Raw genomic sequence first — 16,832 nt, forward strand, 5'->3', positions numbered from 1 at the left:
GCAGCCTTGTGTTTAGTCTGGATCCCACAGCCTCTGGCTAAATAGTCACATCACATTGCCTCAGCAAAACAGGGCAGGAGGCAAGACTCAGTCCAGATCACTTCCTTTTCACAAGCTGTTAATCTTTTCTCTTTCTGCTCTAATGCATTTGTCGTTGATGAACATTCAGGAGATTATACATTGAGCTACTGAGCAGCCTGTAGGTCTGATGGGTTTGATTTTGGGAGGAGGTGGTGAAGGGGGATGGGCTCTCTGTACTGTTGCCAGTTTTACTATTGTACTCCTACAATGCAGAATCTCAGCATTCCATGGGATCCGTAGTCACTGACAGGAGAAAAAGGAAGTCTATAAACACAAGGCGAGGTTGAGAGGAAGCAGTCTCGCCACTCCCCCACAGATTGCTGCTTTTGTCTAAAATTGCTTCTTTATCACTGAAATTTGCTGGCTCCCTGTTTGGCATTCCCTTGATTTTAAGATTCTCAATCTTGTTTTCAAGTCCCTCCATGACCTCACCGTTTCCTCCCCCCCCCACCCAAATCACTGTAATGTGCTCCAGTCTTACATCGTCCGAGGTTTCTGAGCCCCTCCACTTCTAGTTACTTGTACATCCCTGAACCTACATGGTTCCAACATTGGCAGCTGTGCCTTCCCCCACCAAGGTCTCCAGTTAAGGAATTCCCTTCCCTAAACCTCCCTGTCTCTGCTCCTCTAATATGTCCCATAAAGCTCACCTCTGAGACCCAGCTTTATGCTATCTGTCCTAATATCTCCTTTTTTGGTGTGGTGGTAATTTCTCTTTGATAACAATGATGTGACATGTTGTGCGGTGTTTCCTAGTATTAATGATACGGTATAAATGCAAGGTGCTGTTGCCTGCAGTCAATATTTCAACTCTCAAGTCCTTAGGGTGACATTCTGTACTGACACCAGTGTGACCTGCTCTCAACTTGTATCTCACCCAAGCAACTGTTTCTGATACTGTGAGCATGGATCAGCAAATCAAAGGTTAATAATAACAGGATTCAATTAATGGTCAGATAATCATTTCTCATATCCACTCTTTAAACAAAAGGAATGCAGACAGGGGATTTGGGCTCCATGAATATCAGCGAGAGTTGACTCAAGACAGTATATCAGGAAGGCCAGATGTCCGGACTTGTTCTCTCTGCACAGACAGGCACTTATTTCCTCCCTAGAGGTTTTAATGAAGTTAGTTAATAAAAGAAGCATTCTGCCTTATTGAACAAGGATGTTTGTGGGAAGGCAGGACAATGAGGATTGACATGTTGGTTGGCCAGTGGTGGGATTATAGGAGAAAGAGTGTCATGTGATGAAAGGACTATATCCAGCCAAGGATGTTAAACATGAACATAATAGAAGGCCTCAAACCTGCCCCAATATTCAATATGATCATAGCTGCTCTGCTCCAGGCCTCAACACATCTTCTGAGCCGGTTTCCTGTAGCCCTCAGTTCCCTGATTCAAAAACGTATCTACTTCCTCTCCTTGATTACAGGATTGTGGAGGTTAGATGATAGGAGGTACAGGCCCTCCCCAAGTTCAAGATGAAAATGCGGCCGCAAACCGAGTTCCCACGTGGCAGCAGCTGGTAAAGCTACCACACTGGTCTCCCAAATGCTTGTTCGTATGTATGGGCTGCACATAAGTTGGGTGTTCGTAAGCTGAGGAGGACCTGGCCCTCCTATCATCTAACCTCCACAATCCTCTTGCATAGAGAGTTCCAGAGATCCATCAACCTCTGCAAGAAGTTGTTTATACATATCTCAGTTTTAAATGATCGACTCCTAATCTTGTAACTATGTCCCCTTGTTCAGGATTCTCCCACTAGTGGAAACATCCCGATGCCTAGCCTGTCAGGCTTCCCAAGAATTGTTTATGTTTCGATAAGGTCACCTCTCATTCTTCTAAACTCAAGCAAATACAGGTCTAAGAACTACCAGAAAGCCTTTAACAGATGGCAATGACAGCCAATTTAGCACGGGTCACGTTGAATAGTTTGGCCCACCTTCCAGGTGCAAAACCTGACACAGTGTCATCAAAAGTCAAGGCCACAGTTTTTGCCACACGTAGTGAAGTTAAGACAGGACAGTGGGCAGGGCAAGCTCTGAGGAAACTCCATTGTGGTTTTTAAAGCTGTAATTTAATGCTGTAGAAACAATTACATGGATGTGACTGATGGTCCTTGAGGTCAGAGAGCTAAAAATAAAAATTTGCTTCATTCAGTAACAATAGGCCCCGGGCTGTGCTACTGCCAAATTCTAACGTACAGATGCTAATCTTCCTTTACAGCAAGTCCTCTGAGGACAGCGGTAGCTGACAAAATCCACAGGGAGGGATGAAGTCCAGATTTCACTGCCTCAGTCAACAGGGCTTGTTTTGATGTTGTGCAGTCACTCTAAACTTGGCCGCCAAGGCCGTGGTTCATCAGGTAGCACTTTTACCTCTGAGTCAGAAGGTTGTGGGTTCAAGCCCCATTCCAGCTATTTGATCACAGAAGGTTTAAGATGACGTTCCCAGGGGCACAGTAAGGATGACCAACAGTGGGATTATTGGAAGTGGGAGGAATAAGAGAGAGAAGATAGCTTGAAAGGACTTTATCCATCCAATTGTTAAGTACAGTGTGGTGTTGACGGAGTCGAGTACTAGGAACTAGGAATTTCTACTTGCTACTGGTGTTAGTGTTGTCACCCAAACACTGCTCCCATCGCTAACATCTAATGTGAGGTTCCCAGAACAGCGTGGTTGGATCTTCTTATGTGATGTTGCGTTGTGTCAGTTTCCACATACCGTTGCTTTGATTGAGTGTAAGATCCCACACCTGCCGACACTTAGCCAAGTGACTGAGACCTTGGGAGCCAGCCCTTAAAGGAAAGCATGCACAATACAAGCAGCAATCTACCAGCTCCTAGAAAATGATGCTATTTCGGGAATGGATGTTACACTGACTGGAGATGGGAGAGTGCTCCCAGAGATTCAGGAGATCTGGAGATTCAAGGAATGTGGAGGCTTTAGAGAGGGTGCAGAAGAGGTTTATCAAGATGCTGCCTGGATTAGAGGGAAGATGCTATAAGGAGAGGTTGCACAAACTTGGGTTGTTTTCTCTGGAGTGGCAGAGGCTGAGGGGAGACCTGATAGAAGTTTGTAAGAATATGAGAGGCACAGATAGAGTAGACAGTCGGTATCTTTTTCCCAGGGTCAGAATGTCTAATACTAGAGGTCATGCATTTAAGGTGAGAGGAGGTAAGTTTAAAGGAGATGTGCGGGGCAAGTTGTTTACATACAGAGTGGTGGGTGCCTGGAATGCGCTGCCGGGGGTGGTAGTGGAGGCAGATACGATAAAGGTGTTAAAGAGGCTCTTAGGCATATGAATTTGCAGACAGTTGAAGGATACGGACATTGTGTAGGCAGAAGGGATTAGTTTAGTTAGGCACTTAATTACTAGTTTAATTAGTTCGGTACAACATCATGGGCCAAAGAGCCTGTTCCTGTGCTGTACTGTTCTATGTTCTAAGGGGACCAGGGCAGCTGTGGGAGGATGTGACCTACAGGATCACAGGGGCAACAGAGACCCTCAGCGCTACAGCTGGACACTCTTGGTGGGAGTGGTGCCAGGATGGTTTCTGGAAGGACATGAAGGTGGTCTATAAACGTCTGCTAGTTGAGGGCAGAAGAAAAAGTGGATTAAACCTCCTGTCCTTGGATATGGAGTTTGGTGGGCCTCCTTAGTGCATCAGTGAGCAGCAAGCGGTGGAGATGCAGCAGTGATCAGTAGCAGCCTGGATTGGTCCTTGGGCTAAGAAGCTGAGAGTGATTGTAACCTTAAAACTCTAGGGGGATAGCAGTCCAGGCACTTGGGTGTGGATGTATCTGAGTCTGGAGAAGGTCACAGTCTTGGTGAAACACACCCTGCGTAGATGCTGCTCCTCAGAGAGGTCTAGTGATGAGCATGGGGCTTGAGAGACAAGCCCTGTCACATGATCCTCTTGGCTGCCTGGTAATTGATGTAATCTTGTCATATGTACCAAAAAACAGTGAAAGGCTTTTGTCTGCATGCCATCCAGACAGATCATTCCACACATGTACATTGAGGTAATACAGAAGGCAAAAAAAACAATGCAGAATACAGGCTTTTAGAAAGGCAGGGAATGGAGGGGTACGGATCATGTGCAGGCAGAAGGGATTAGTTTAATTTGGCATCATGCTCAGCACAGTCATTGTGGGCTGAAGGGCCTGTTCCTGTGCTGTGCTGTTCTATGTTCTAATATGGTGTCGCAGTTGCATAGAAAGTGCAGTGCAGGTAGACAAATAAAGTGCAAGGGCCATGACGAAGTAGATTGAGAGATCAAGATTTCATCTTTATGGTACAAGAGGTCCATTCAAGAGTCCTATAACAGCGGGATAGAGGCTGCCCTTGAGCCTGGTGGTATACGTTCCCAAACTTTTTTTTATCTTCTGCATGATGGGAGGGGAGAGAAGAGAGAATGACCAGGGTGCGAGGGGTCATTGATTATGTTGGTTGCTTTCCTGAGGCAGTGCGAAGTGTGGACAGAGTCAATGGAAGGAAGGCTGGTTTGCGTGATGGACTGGGCTGCGTTCAAACTCTCTGCAGTTTCTTGCAGTCTTGGACAGAGCAGTTGCCGTACATAGCTGTGATGCATCCGAATAGGATGCTTTTTATGGTGCATCTGTGAAAAAGTCAGTGAGAGTCATCAGGGACATGTTGAATATCCTTAGCCGTAGGTGGGTTTGCATGATGTGACATCACAGATGCCAGTGGTGCACCACTATGTTGCCTAGTGAAGGTGAAACCCATAGGAAATCAATTTGGAGTGCAGAAACATCATTAAAGATGCAAATAGATCTCAGTGTTAACTGCCAGCACTGTCTAGAGTAAGCAGTTAGGATGCAGAAGTACTGTGCTGTGGAACATCTGAGCCAAGAATGTTGTTTGGTTCTTAGCCATTTGAATAACATAGTTTCAGGGAAACAGGGTTAACAAAAGTCGGTTGCTTATGAGTAAACAAGGACTGTTGTGCTCCAGGCCAGTGAGGTTGAAAATTGTGCTGCAAATGAATATTGGGCAGGACATTATCATTGATATCATTTGGGGAAATTTTGCACCAGAGTATGTTTCTGGCTAACAAACGCCCCACCGGAAAGTCCAGGCTTGGATTTCTCACTGGCACAGGGGCCTGGGAATAGGTGGAATTTGGCTCTGTTCCAAATTAAGCTGGTTTTCAGCTGCATGGCACCATTTTCAGACTTGTGAGAAGGAATTTCTAGGCTGCTGCCTTTTGGAATTGAAGCTAAACTGGGGACCTCTCTGTCCTGCCGGGTCAATGACATGGTATGGTTTCGAAGAAGGACAGGGAAGTTCTTCTTGATCTCCTGGTCTTAGAGTCATAGGGAGATCCAGCATGGAAACAGGCCCATCGGACCACTGACGGACTCATCAACCACCCACCCTTACACTATCCTCCCCACATTTCCATCGTACACATTAGGGGCGATTTACAGTGGCCAAACGACCAAGCTGCATGCTTTTGGGATGCGAGAGGAAACTGGAATACGTGGAAGAAACCCCTGTGGTCACAGGGAGAATGTGCAAACTCCACAGAGACAGCACAGGAGGTCAGGATTGACCCTGGGTCGCTCACAGCAGCTTTACTAGCTGCACCACTGTGCCACATGTTTTCTTTGAACTGATAGCCATCTGAGCTTTCATATCCACTTGAGAACGCATAAGCCGATTCCGTTTAAAACCTCATGGTAAGACAGTAACTTCAACAGTACAGCCCTCCCTCAGTACTGCACTGAAGCATCAACAAGTGCTCAAGTTGGTGGAGTGGAATTTGAGCTCACAACGATTTGGCTCAGAGATGAGAGAGTAATCCAGGGAATTGTGTCCAACACAATTGTTTTTTGCCCTTTCAGTATGAGAAAACATGGTGGAATTTTAAACGTCATCTTGAAATTGCATCGGATCTTAAGGACATTTGATTTTAACTTGAAGGTTTTGTGTTCCAGGTTTCAAGCTTGCTGAACGCTAGGACAACAGAGGCAGAACTGGAGCAAACATCGTGTGCTGCATCTGACGGTAAAAGCACCAATAACAGAGTGTAATCCTGGCTGATCTCCTACCCTGATTGGCTATATTCCTGGATGTTTCATCACATGACCACCTTCCACACCATCCACCATTGTTTGGCCAACACATCCATCATTCTGGTGTTCTGCCTTTCCACTACCTGACTGCCTGAGTCTTGCCCATCCATCGAAAGGCCCTTTCCTTCCACTTCATGATTGGCATGCCTACAATTCATAAGCAAAATAGTTCAAAGAAGTTTTTCCTCCTTGGTTTAGCTGTCACTATTGTTTTGGAGACCAAATCTTGGATACTCCTGAATAACTGGATCTCTTCAGCATTTGGCTTCACAAGGCCACATGTTGCCAAGGTGATGGCCAAGCCTGTGGTTTTGGCCTAGTTTGTTAAATTTCTACATTCTCTTCAACCAGGACCCATTTAATAAAAGGAGCAAGTTGCTGATCAGCTTTTACTTCTCAGATCTTCAAACTTTTTTTTCTTTAAATATGTTTGCAGGACAGTACAGTATATGATTTGGAGCAGAACTTGCAGATGGTGTTGTTTCCAAATACCCTACCCTCTACATCTCCTCCCCCCACCTCCCCCCTCATCCCATCCCCACATCACCAATGCCAGCTTTAAGGTCCTCTAGAAACAGCGTTAAAGCCTTTGATGTTCCTGTATGCTGCTGTTTGTTCTTTAGAAATGCTGAAAAAAACTTCCCTCATTCTCAATGACCTTCTCTCCACTTCTTTAAGGTTTACCATAACTCGAGCATTGAGAGCCTCTCAGTGCTCAGGTCTTGGAGTTACCCAGAGGCTACCCTAGATACTTTGCTCCCTGGTTCTCCCTCCTTGCATCACCCCCAGTGTGATGCACCCAGTCTCCATCCACCAACAACAGAATATACTACTTGTGCTGCCTTCTGTGATGGTTCTTGTCACGATCTTGGGATGTTCTAAGTGCTTTATTGCCATTGAAGTGTTAACAGTGTAGGAAAGTGGCAGCCCATTTTGCCCAAGGCAATTCCACGGTTGATAGTCAGTGTAATAATGGCCATGATGTTGATTTGGCCAGTTCAATGGGACAACAGAGTTGCTGCTTCACTGCTCCAGTGATCCCAGTTCAATCCAGACCCTGAGGTGCTGTCTGTGTGGAGTTTGTATGTTCTGCCAGTGATGGTGTGGATTTCCTCCAGGGGCCCTGGTTTCATCTTGCATCCCAAGGATGTGCGAGGTGGTAGGTTAATTAGCCAATGTAAGTTGCCCCTTATGTGTAGGTGAGTGGTAGAATGTAAGGGGGTAGTTAAGTCTTTTGCACTATTTATTTTTGTAACTTATAGCAATTTTTATGTCTTGCACTGTACTGCTGCTGCAAAACAGCAAATTTCACAACATATGTCAGTGATGATAAACCTGATTCTGTAGTAGAATGTAAGGGGGGAGTTGAGGGGAACATGGGGATAATGAAATAGGACTAGTATAAATGGGTGCTTTGATGATCAGTGCAGACTTAGAACATAGAACAGTACAGCACAGGAACAAGCCCTTAGGCCCACAATGTTGTGACGAACTAATCAAGCTAATGACACCCAATCCGTTCTGCCTGCACATGGTCCATATCCCTCCATTCTCTGCATATTCATGTGCCTTTCTAAGAGCCCCTTAAACATCTCTATCATATCTGCCTCCACCCTTGGTAGTACATTCTAGGCAGCCACCACCGTCTGTGTAAAAAAAAATTTGTCCCGCACATCTCCTTTGAACTTTCCCCCTCCCACCTTAAATGCATGCCGTCTAGTAGTAGACATTTCGACCAGAGGAAAAGGATACCAGCTGTCTATTTCTGCCTCTCATAATGTAATAAACCTCTATCAGGTCTCCCCTTTGTTGAGCCAAAGGGCCTGTTTCTGTGCTGTATAATTCAAATGAGGAAAGAATACCACTACTCTTCAAAGTAATGGCCAATGGGATCTTTTATGTCCACCTGAGAGGGCCTCCATTTAATGTCCCCTCCAATAGTGTAGTGTTCCCTCGGTCTCCCTCATTCCCCACTCTGTCTGGGATTTTGGTGCTCAAGTCTCAGAAGCGGGACTTGAACCCATAACCCACTGATTCAGAGGTGAGAGAGTCACAGTTGATGAGGATAAGGAGGCCATGCATCTGGCACTGCTGCTTACATACTAGCTGACTATTCCTTGCATTGTTTTGCAGACAGCAATGTTCCGAGCTGCTCCCTCAGCGACCCCCTGCAGCTGTGCATAGTGCACCCAGCCCGGAGCAGGAATTCTGAAGCAGGATGCAGGAAGTCGAGCAGGTCTGGCTTGAGAAGATCAAACAGTGACCCAGTGCTCCAGGAATTAGTAATAGAAGGTAACAATTGGTGTAGAGAAGAATAAAACATTTCAGAGCTTTCACTGGATCATACTTGGGGTACCAACAGTTCTCGCCTATTATAAACAGCGTATGGGACATGGGAGGTTTCTAAAAGATCTACTGAGAAGATACCAGCATTTACAGCATATACTTACCAGGGAGCCCTGAGCAAGCTGGGACTCCCTTCTTTAAAAATAAGAAGATTAAAGGGTGATCTGAAAGATATCTTTAATATCTAAAATTTATAAAATTAAAAATTTTATAATTTAAGTTTTAAAATTTAAACTTATAATCTCTTTATAAGGAAGTCTTTTGATGGGGATAGCAAAGAGTTGATCATCTAACCTCAGTGTGTGGAAGCAGGGTGGTTAAGTAATTTGACCAACCATCAGAGTTCTGGACAATTGATCTTAAATACGAGTTTGAATCCCACCTTGGTTGGGGATTTTAAAAAAAGCTGGTGATAGTAATGATACCCGTGTAAACTGCCAGATTATCTTGAAAGTCCACCTGTTTGACTAATGTTCCTCAGGGATGGACATTTACCCTCCTTATTCCTGTCATCCAATGCCTCATAACTGCTTCCTCAGTTCAGGGTTAGGATTAGACAATAAACTAACTCTCCCAAGATTGGTCCTTCAGTTTTTGGAGAATCCACTGCGCTTCGTAACTCTCCCCTCCCACCACAAGTCCAATTTGTGATGGAGATTTCATGGGGTAGAAGCCTATGGTTTCTCCACACTCCTGCACCCAACCCCTGCCACCACTCCCATGAATTAATTCTGTCTCCTCAATATTCTGTTCAATATCTCACAAACATTGCTTGCTGTTTCTCTCAGAACTGGTGCTGAGCTGTGAGGCAGCGACGCAAACTGACGAGAGGGCAGAGATGCAGGCCGTGACCTTGCGCAGGGGCCGCAGGTCGAGAAGCCCCAGGTCAAGACCTAGGTCATTGGTGGATTACACCAGCTACAGAGACACCAAGTTGTTGGTGGCCAGCTTCTTAAAGCATTCATCATGCAGCATGACCCCCGAGGTGCAGGAACTGGTGGATAATATTAGATCGGTGTTACAGTCGGATGAGGAACATATGGAAGAGGCTGTGGCGAGTGCCAACATACTTGACCAGGTAAGATGCACTCATTGTAACTTTGCTTCTCTCTGTGGGGTATTACCATTTTCTTCCTTGACTAAATGCACATGGAGGTCATTTAAGCCACAGTATAACTGTATTGAACTAGGATGCGATAGCACTAAAAGTAGTTTGATAGAGTGGGAGGAAACACATGGAGATTGAGCACCAACACAGACCGGTTTGACTCTGTGGCCTCTCCTGTACTTGCGTGCTATTTGCATCAGCTGCAGCTGAGTGGATAGTATCCTAGCACAGATCAAAATGTTGTGGGTTCAAATAGTACTGCAGTACTGGGGGAGTATGTGCTGTCTCTTGTATGAGTTTGAAAGCCCCATCTGTTCACAGCGTGGGTTCCCATAGTTCTATTTTGAAGAAGATCAGGGGAGTTCCACCACAAAGGAGATAAGGGAGGGAGAGGAATAAGGCAAGAGGGAATTGGGTGTGGCGGAGGGAGTGAGGTGATTGAGGGGAAGAGTAATTAATGTAAAATAAAGATTATATACAAGCAGAGATTTTAACAAGGCTGACCTCAATGGAATTCTTACCCCACGTGATAAATTGTACTGAATTATTGAGGTAATCCTGCAGTATCACAGCAGGTGGTCTTCAAATTCATATACCAACAAATCAGTAAAGTAATAGAAGTACACTTGTAAAATTATTGTGTTGAAAAGATGTTGCTACAGTTATACAAGTCCATATTTGAGATCACACCTGGAATACTCTATACAATATTGTCTCCTTTCCTAAGGAAGGGTGTATATGATATAGAGGAACGCAGCAAAGATTCGCCAGATGTGTTTCAGGCATGAGGTTTGTTGTGAGGGGAGATTAGGGAATAGAGGATCAGCCTGCTCAGACAAGAACGTGCAGTGATCCCATTGAAACATGCAAATTTTTAGATTGCTCAAAAAGAGTAGATGTGATAAAAGTGTTTTTCCCTTCCTGAGGACTCTAGGAGACACAAGAGACTGCAATCTGGAGCAAAAAACTAGATGCTGGAAGAACTCAATGAGGCTTTCAGTCCAGATGAAGGGTCTCAGCCCGAAACAGTGACTGTCCATTTCCCTCCACAGATGCTGCCTGACCTGCTGAGTTCCTCCAGCATTTTGTTTGTTGCTGAGGACTCTAAAATAGGGATCAGAGTTACATAATTAGGGGCAGATCATTTAGGACAGAGGAGAAAATTCATTGGAAGATGGTGAATATTTGGAATTCTCTGTCCTGGTGGGCTTTGGAGATTTGGTTATTGATTCCGTTCAAAACACTATGCACTTCTGGATACAAGAGAAATTGAGGGACATGGAGATAGGGCGGGAAAACTGTGTTGAGGTAGAAGATCGGCAATGATCTTATTGAATGGTGGAGCAGATTCAAGGGTCTGAATGGCTGACCCCTGCTTCTACTTACAGTGTTATGCGGGGGAGACATCTTCTGCTGCAAGGGGAATGCTAATGTCATGATTCATCTGTATATCCCTGTAGATTTCCAGTACTGGTCTTGGCACCTTCCAGCACTCTCCATGCTCCCAGCCAGGTGGTCTCCCCTAAGACTCCAACAAGACACTTGGATCTGCTGCAGACTCTCCAGCTCTTGGGCTGCAATGTCTGCCTCTGAGCCTGTACTAGGTTAAACCTGGAGAGAGCACACTCTCCCCTGAGGGACATCAGCTCCCAGGAAAAGAAGAACATGGTTATGTTTTTATTATCCAGATAACTGAGTTCTTTTTTGGGGGGTATGTGCTTTTTAGCTTAAATGTACAATTCTATTTTGTTTTAGATATGTCTCAACTGTTACTGAATGAGACATTTGATGGCCCCAATCACCCTCAGGCTATAAACAATCTGTGGGAGGAAAGAAATTGTCAACGTTTTGGCTTGAAACCCTGCAGAGTTCCTCCAGCAGATTGTTTGTGCTCCAGATACAACATCTGCAGTCTCTTGTGGCCCCAATCACCCTGAATACTTGGAGAGACGATAGGTCAGGCATCCTCAACAGTTGCGCGAGTTCAGCCAGTTGCCTGCACAGAGGCAGCCCCTGGGCCATGTGCTGGGATCCAGTGACATGCTGTGCCAAAGACCACTGTGGAACCATTATCATGGCTTGGAAACAGGTGGCCAATGATGATGATTCAATGCAAGATCTGCCTCATTGTATTACAGTGCTCACCACGTTAGTGAACACTAATTTTGCTTTTCAATTATTATTGCAAATTTCCAGCAAATGTTAGGTGTTAAAAATACTCAGTGGGACAAGCAGCATCTGTGGAGAGAGAAATAGTTCATCATTAGAATGGGAAAAGTGAGGAAACGATTGGTTTTTAAGTTGCAGCAAGGGGGAGGGAGCAAGGACGTCTGGGTGAAAATGCTTTCAGTATTTTCTAGGTAATAGATGAATGAGGGCAGTTGGAGAGAGGGGAAGAGAACTGGAAATGTGAAGTAGAATGCAGCAAATTGCTGGCATTCTGAAATAAAAGGACACTGGAAATATCCAGCAAGTTGAGCAGCATCTATGGAGCAGGGAAAACTTGTTAATGTTACAGGTGAATGACTTTACATCAGAACTGACACAAATAGGAAGGGCCTGTTATCGGATGAATTCAATATTGAGTACCACAGGCAGCAATGCATCCAGGCAGAAGGCGAGGTGCTGTTCCTTGAGCTTACAGTGAAACAGTGGGCAAGGTCAAAAACAGAAAGGTCCTAGTGGGAATGAGATGGAGAAATAAAGTGACAGGCATGGGTAGGCTCAGGATTATCCTTGCAGACTGAACAGAGGGAGATGTTTTGCATTCTAGTCACCCAATTTCTATTTGGCTTCTCCAATCATCGTGAGATCCAAACAATTCTTGCAGGGAGAAAGTCATTACTTTTGTTACCTGATTCCACCCTGCTCTCACTTTCAAGTCCAATATCTGACTCTTTCCTTCCCTTTCTTGACTTCTCTAAGTCCATCTGAGGATAGGCTTATGATCAATATCTATTACACACCCACACGGTCCCTTAGTTATCTTGACTACTACTCCCAGCATGCACCCATTCTCCCAATTTCTCTAATGATGAGACTTCCCACACTGGTGCCTGAGAGGGCTTCCTCTCTACTATGGGGGGGGGGGGGTGAAATCTCCTCTCAGCCAGAGTGTGAATAGGGATTCCCTTCCAGATATACATTCAGTGAATAACCTCCATAATTTTCACGACTTTCAATGAGATGTCCCAGCACCAGATGTACCTGCTCGTTTTCAGCATTTTGAAGGGATCATTCCTTTTGTGACACTCTGGTTCATTCTTCCACTTCCAACAACCACTTTCCTTCTTGTGGCATTTCCCAAGCAACTACAGGGGATGCATCACCAGTCCTTTTACCTTGTTCCTTCCCACCATCTAAGGACCAAAAAAAATCTTCCACTTCCTCCAACCCAGTGTACTGCATTTGGTGCTCACGAATGTGGTCCCCTCTACATATGAGAAAGCCAATGCACACTGGGTGTCTGATGTACAGAGCACTTTCATTCAGTCTCCAAGGATTACCAAGAACTTCCAGTCACCTGTCACATTAGTTCTCCACCCTATTCCAAACCATGTCTTTAGCCACCTACACTACCCCAAAGAAGCTCAACACCAGGTCAAGGAACATTAAGTCATCATCTACGTATGCACAGTGTAGATCTTGGGACGTGCCTTTCCTGTTTGTGTCAGAACTGCTCAACTTTGAGGCAAGTTCATGCAGCTGTAACATTAGCTTGGTTTTCCTCTCTCCACAGATGCTGCTTTACCTGCTGGGTATTTCCAGCAGCTGTTCTTTTAGGGTTTTCCCCCTCTAATTGCCCTCCTTCACATAGTAACCACATGACTCCAAATTGCACCACCCTATCTTGGTCCCACCTTATCATAGTTGTTCCCCTGGTTCTCTCCACCCTTCTCTGCAACTTAAAACCTACCCATTTTCTCATTTTTCCAGTTCACATGATGGGTTAATGACCCTGTTTTACTCTCCACAGATGCTGCTGAGTAGTTCTAGCATTTTTTGTTTTTATTATAGCAAATAACTACTGTTTTCTGCAAGTTTTGATCAATTAAGTTCTGTATTTTGTTAACCCAAGATTTGCTTTTAAGTCACAAACTTCTTAAAAGCTCTCATGTACAAGAGGGCTTAAAGATTAGCAGTGGTGGGTGTTTGCCTTAGGAGAGGCTGTGGAAGGGTTTACCAGTGATCCCAGGATGAGGGACTTCACTTGCATGGAGAGGCTGCAGTTCTACTTAGAGATGGGTGAAGGAAAAACTTTGAAGGTGTTGACAAGAGTAAACAAAGGTTTCCAGTGGCAGGAGAGTCAATAAACAGAGGACATGGACGTAAATCACATTAAATGCTGGGGAGAAATATTTTTCATGCAACATGCTGTTATCACATGGACTGTGCCACCTAGAGTTGAAAAGGTAAAATATTCAAAGGAGAGAAGTTTGCAGGGATTCCAGGAGTATATTTCCTGGGGTTTTCGAAGGGTGGGCATGCATGTGCACCCTAAATATTATCAAGTTATAATCTCACCTGTGTATTGGGAGGGGTTGGCATTGTCCCTGCTTATCAACACTCTGCTGGGCTCTGGGGAAAGAACACAGGATAACTCCTTCACAGAGTCGGTAGAAGACCAAATGACGGCTTCCTCTTGTTTCCCATGTTACAGAAGTGGTTACAGGTCTTCCCCAGGTTACTAACACCCGACTATGTACAGCCTGTACTTACGCATGAGTGTTGGGGGACTGGTGGGATGGATTTGCTGGCTGCTGCTGGGCTACAGGCATCTTCTGCTGTGGGGTTCACGGCCACACTTCCGACTTGAGAAATGTCCAGTTACAAACAGTTCACAGGAAATGGAACCTGGGGAGGACCTGTCAGCTTCAGAAAATACCTGATAATCAAAAAAAGTCTCTGCACATTTTCTTGAAGGTGAGAACAGGGTGGAAATCAGCTACAAAAGAGATGAAGTTTGAATTTGCATGGATGCAGAAAACTTGTTGCCGGTAATGTCTTAGTGATGGGAAAGGTGCTATGCCAGTGGAAGCTGTTCCTCTCCCACTCACACCATCATTGTCAGGCAGCTATCTGAAGTGATTTGCTTTCAATGGGCCTAGATGTGGAGAGGATGTTTTCTCTTGTGACCGAATCTAGAGCTAGATCCTGGAACTAGAGATCCCTGTTTAAAAATAAGGGGTAACAAACAATCTGCTGGAGGAACTCAGTGGATTGATCAGCAGCTGTGGGATGAAAGGAATTGTAAACGTTTTGGGTCGAAACTCCGCATCAGGATGGTTTTCGGCCCAAAACTTCGACAATTCCTTTCCTCCCACAGATGCTGCTCAACCCACTGAGTTCATTCAGCAGGTTGCTTCTTGCTCCAGATTCCAGCAGTCTTTGTGTCTCTAAAAATAAAAGGTCATCTACTTAAAACACTGAGGCGAAATATTTTCCTGAGAGTTGTGCCTTTGGAATGTGACTTTAAGTCAATAGACAGATTCTCGATAAGCAAAGGTTAGCAGGCATAGAGCTTGCAGTCAGATCAGCTGCGATCTTATCGAATGATTGAACTAGGTCGAAGGGCTGAATGCTAATTTGTACGTACCTGGTAAACTCAAGTATGGATATTGAGGGCTGGTGTTTTTTTTCTCTGGGTAGGCTATCACGGGCAGCTTGCAACACACCATCTCGCGCAGGGAGATGGCCCAGACACAAGGGCGCACACGGCTGCTCCACCTACAAAGCTGCGGAGACCTGAGCACGTGCGCTGTTGGCGAGTGGCGGCCGGGAACCAGAGGAAGGGTATTCAAAGGCCAACAGGAAAGGCCCCACAGTCTCATCGGTGTGATACAAGAGACTGTGCTGTGAGCACGCAGGACATTTCTAAGTGCAATTTGAGCCAAAACTCTGTCTGAAAAGCTCAAGCAACAAATGCCAGGACAGGAATAACTTAAAGCTGATAGTGCAATACAAAGAAGGGGAGAAGCTTAATTAGAGCCGTACCTAACATACTGGAGAACGACGTGTAAAGTGTCCTTAACTCAAATGGTGAATTAATGAGATTTGCCATTTATAATATTAAAATGTTTAGTTGTTCGAAAGCATGAGATTCCTCAGCTCATACCTGTCATTAAGTTAAATCTTTTGACACCTTACTGCCCAGCTTTGATAGAGAAATTTCAGTGACCTTCCCTGTTCCTTGCTTCCTTTTTGAAACAGAAATTGAGGAGTTACCCACCTGAACAAGGTAAAAATGGAATTAACACTGACGCTTTCTAACTGTTACCTTTACTGCACTGAATTATCAAAGTACTACATTACATCGAGTACACTGTCTTCAAATTAGGGATTCTTCTCTGCAGACATATATTAAGAGTGCTGACCACAACAAAAGCAAATAAATTTGACATACAAATGTTGCACTTGATAAGTTCTCCAAAAATACTAAAGTATTTTGTCGCTGTTTACACATTTTAGATTCAGTCTCATTAATGGAACAATCCCATTTTGATCCAGAACTGACTAATGAAATTCCGTGAGCTGCTTAGATCAGGAAAGACTAGCGGTACATTTGTGTGACAAAATTATTTCCTTTGCATTCAGCAGCAATATATAATTTAAAGTTTAGCAAATTATCTTTAATATTGTATATGAATAAAGTGTATATATATTATATATGTAATATATATCTAAAACCATACAACCACCTTGCTCCCTGTGGGCTATCCACACAACAGATCAACACTGAGAAGTATGCATCAAGGAAGTTTACATTTCATGTGTTTGGTCTCTACGCAAAACTGAACATAGGTATCCTCTACCACTAGTGTCAGTTTGTTCTTATTTAGCAATATATTGTTGTAGAACAGTGGCTCCCATATGTCAAACTCTTGAACTGTTTAAACAGATCTAATTGCACTATTTTGAAGAGGGATTGAGGAAATCTCCCCTGCCAATACTTAGCTCTAAACCACTATCTTTAGGGCTGAGGTTTTTGTGCTCAAACTGGTTACATTTCCTACAACAACTGCTAATATTACCTATAATCCAGCACCCACCTGTCTTTTATCTTGGGAGCTATGTTCCAGCTTGATACTTTCAGGTCAAAAAAGCCAACAAAAGAAAAAATTGATACTGTTAATTATGACAAAGTCAGTTTGCTGTTACCTAGCAAGAATGAAGAGTATAATGCTTTCACCATT

At 44.4% G+C, this 16,832-nt stretch overlaps 1 protein-coding gene across 3 annotated transcripts in view; it reads left to right on the forward strand.

The window, feature by feature from the left end:
- The window catches only part of fam189a2 (family with sequence similarity 189 member A2), a 69,793-nt gene extending 52,961 nt beyond the window's left edge, over positions 1–16,832 (forward strand). For all 3 annotated transcript variants that reach the window (XM_052019486.1, XM_052019488.1, XM_052019487.1), the window contains 4 exons: positions 6,048–6,117; positions 8,319–8,477; positions 9,320–9,609; positions 15,289–16,832. In XM_052019486.1, coding sequence (XP_051875446.1) covers positions 6,048–6,117; positions 8,319–8,477; positions 9,320–9,609; positions 15,289–15,498 — 729 coding nt within the window. In that variant the 3' untranslated portion in view covers positions 15,499–16,832. The remainder of the gene's footprint in view (positions 1–6,047; positions 6,118–8,318; positions 8,478–9,319; positions 9,610–15,288) is intronic.

The sequence above is a fragment of the Pristis pectinata genome, chromosome 7 (genome assembly GCF_009764475.1).
Source record: "Pristis pectinata isolate sPriPec2 chromosome 7, sPriPec2.1.pri, whole genome shotgun sequence".
In the NCBI taxonomy this organism is placed as follows: Eukaryota; Metazoa; Chordata; class Chondrichthyes; order Rhinopristiformes; family Pristidae; genus Pristis; species Pristis pectinata.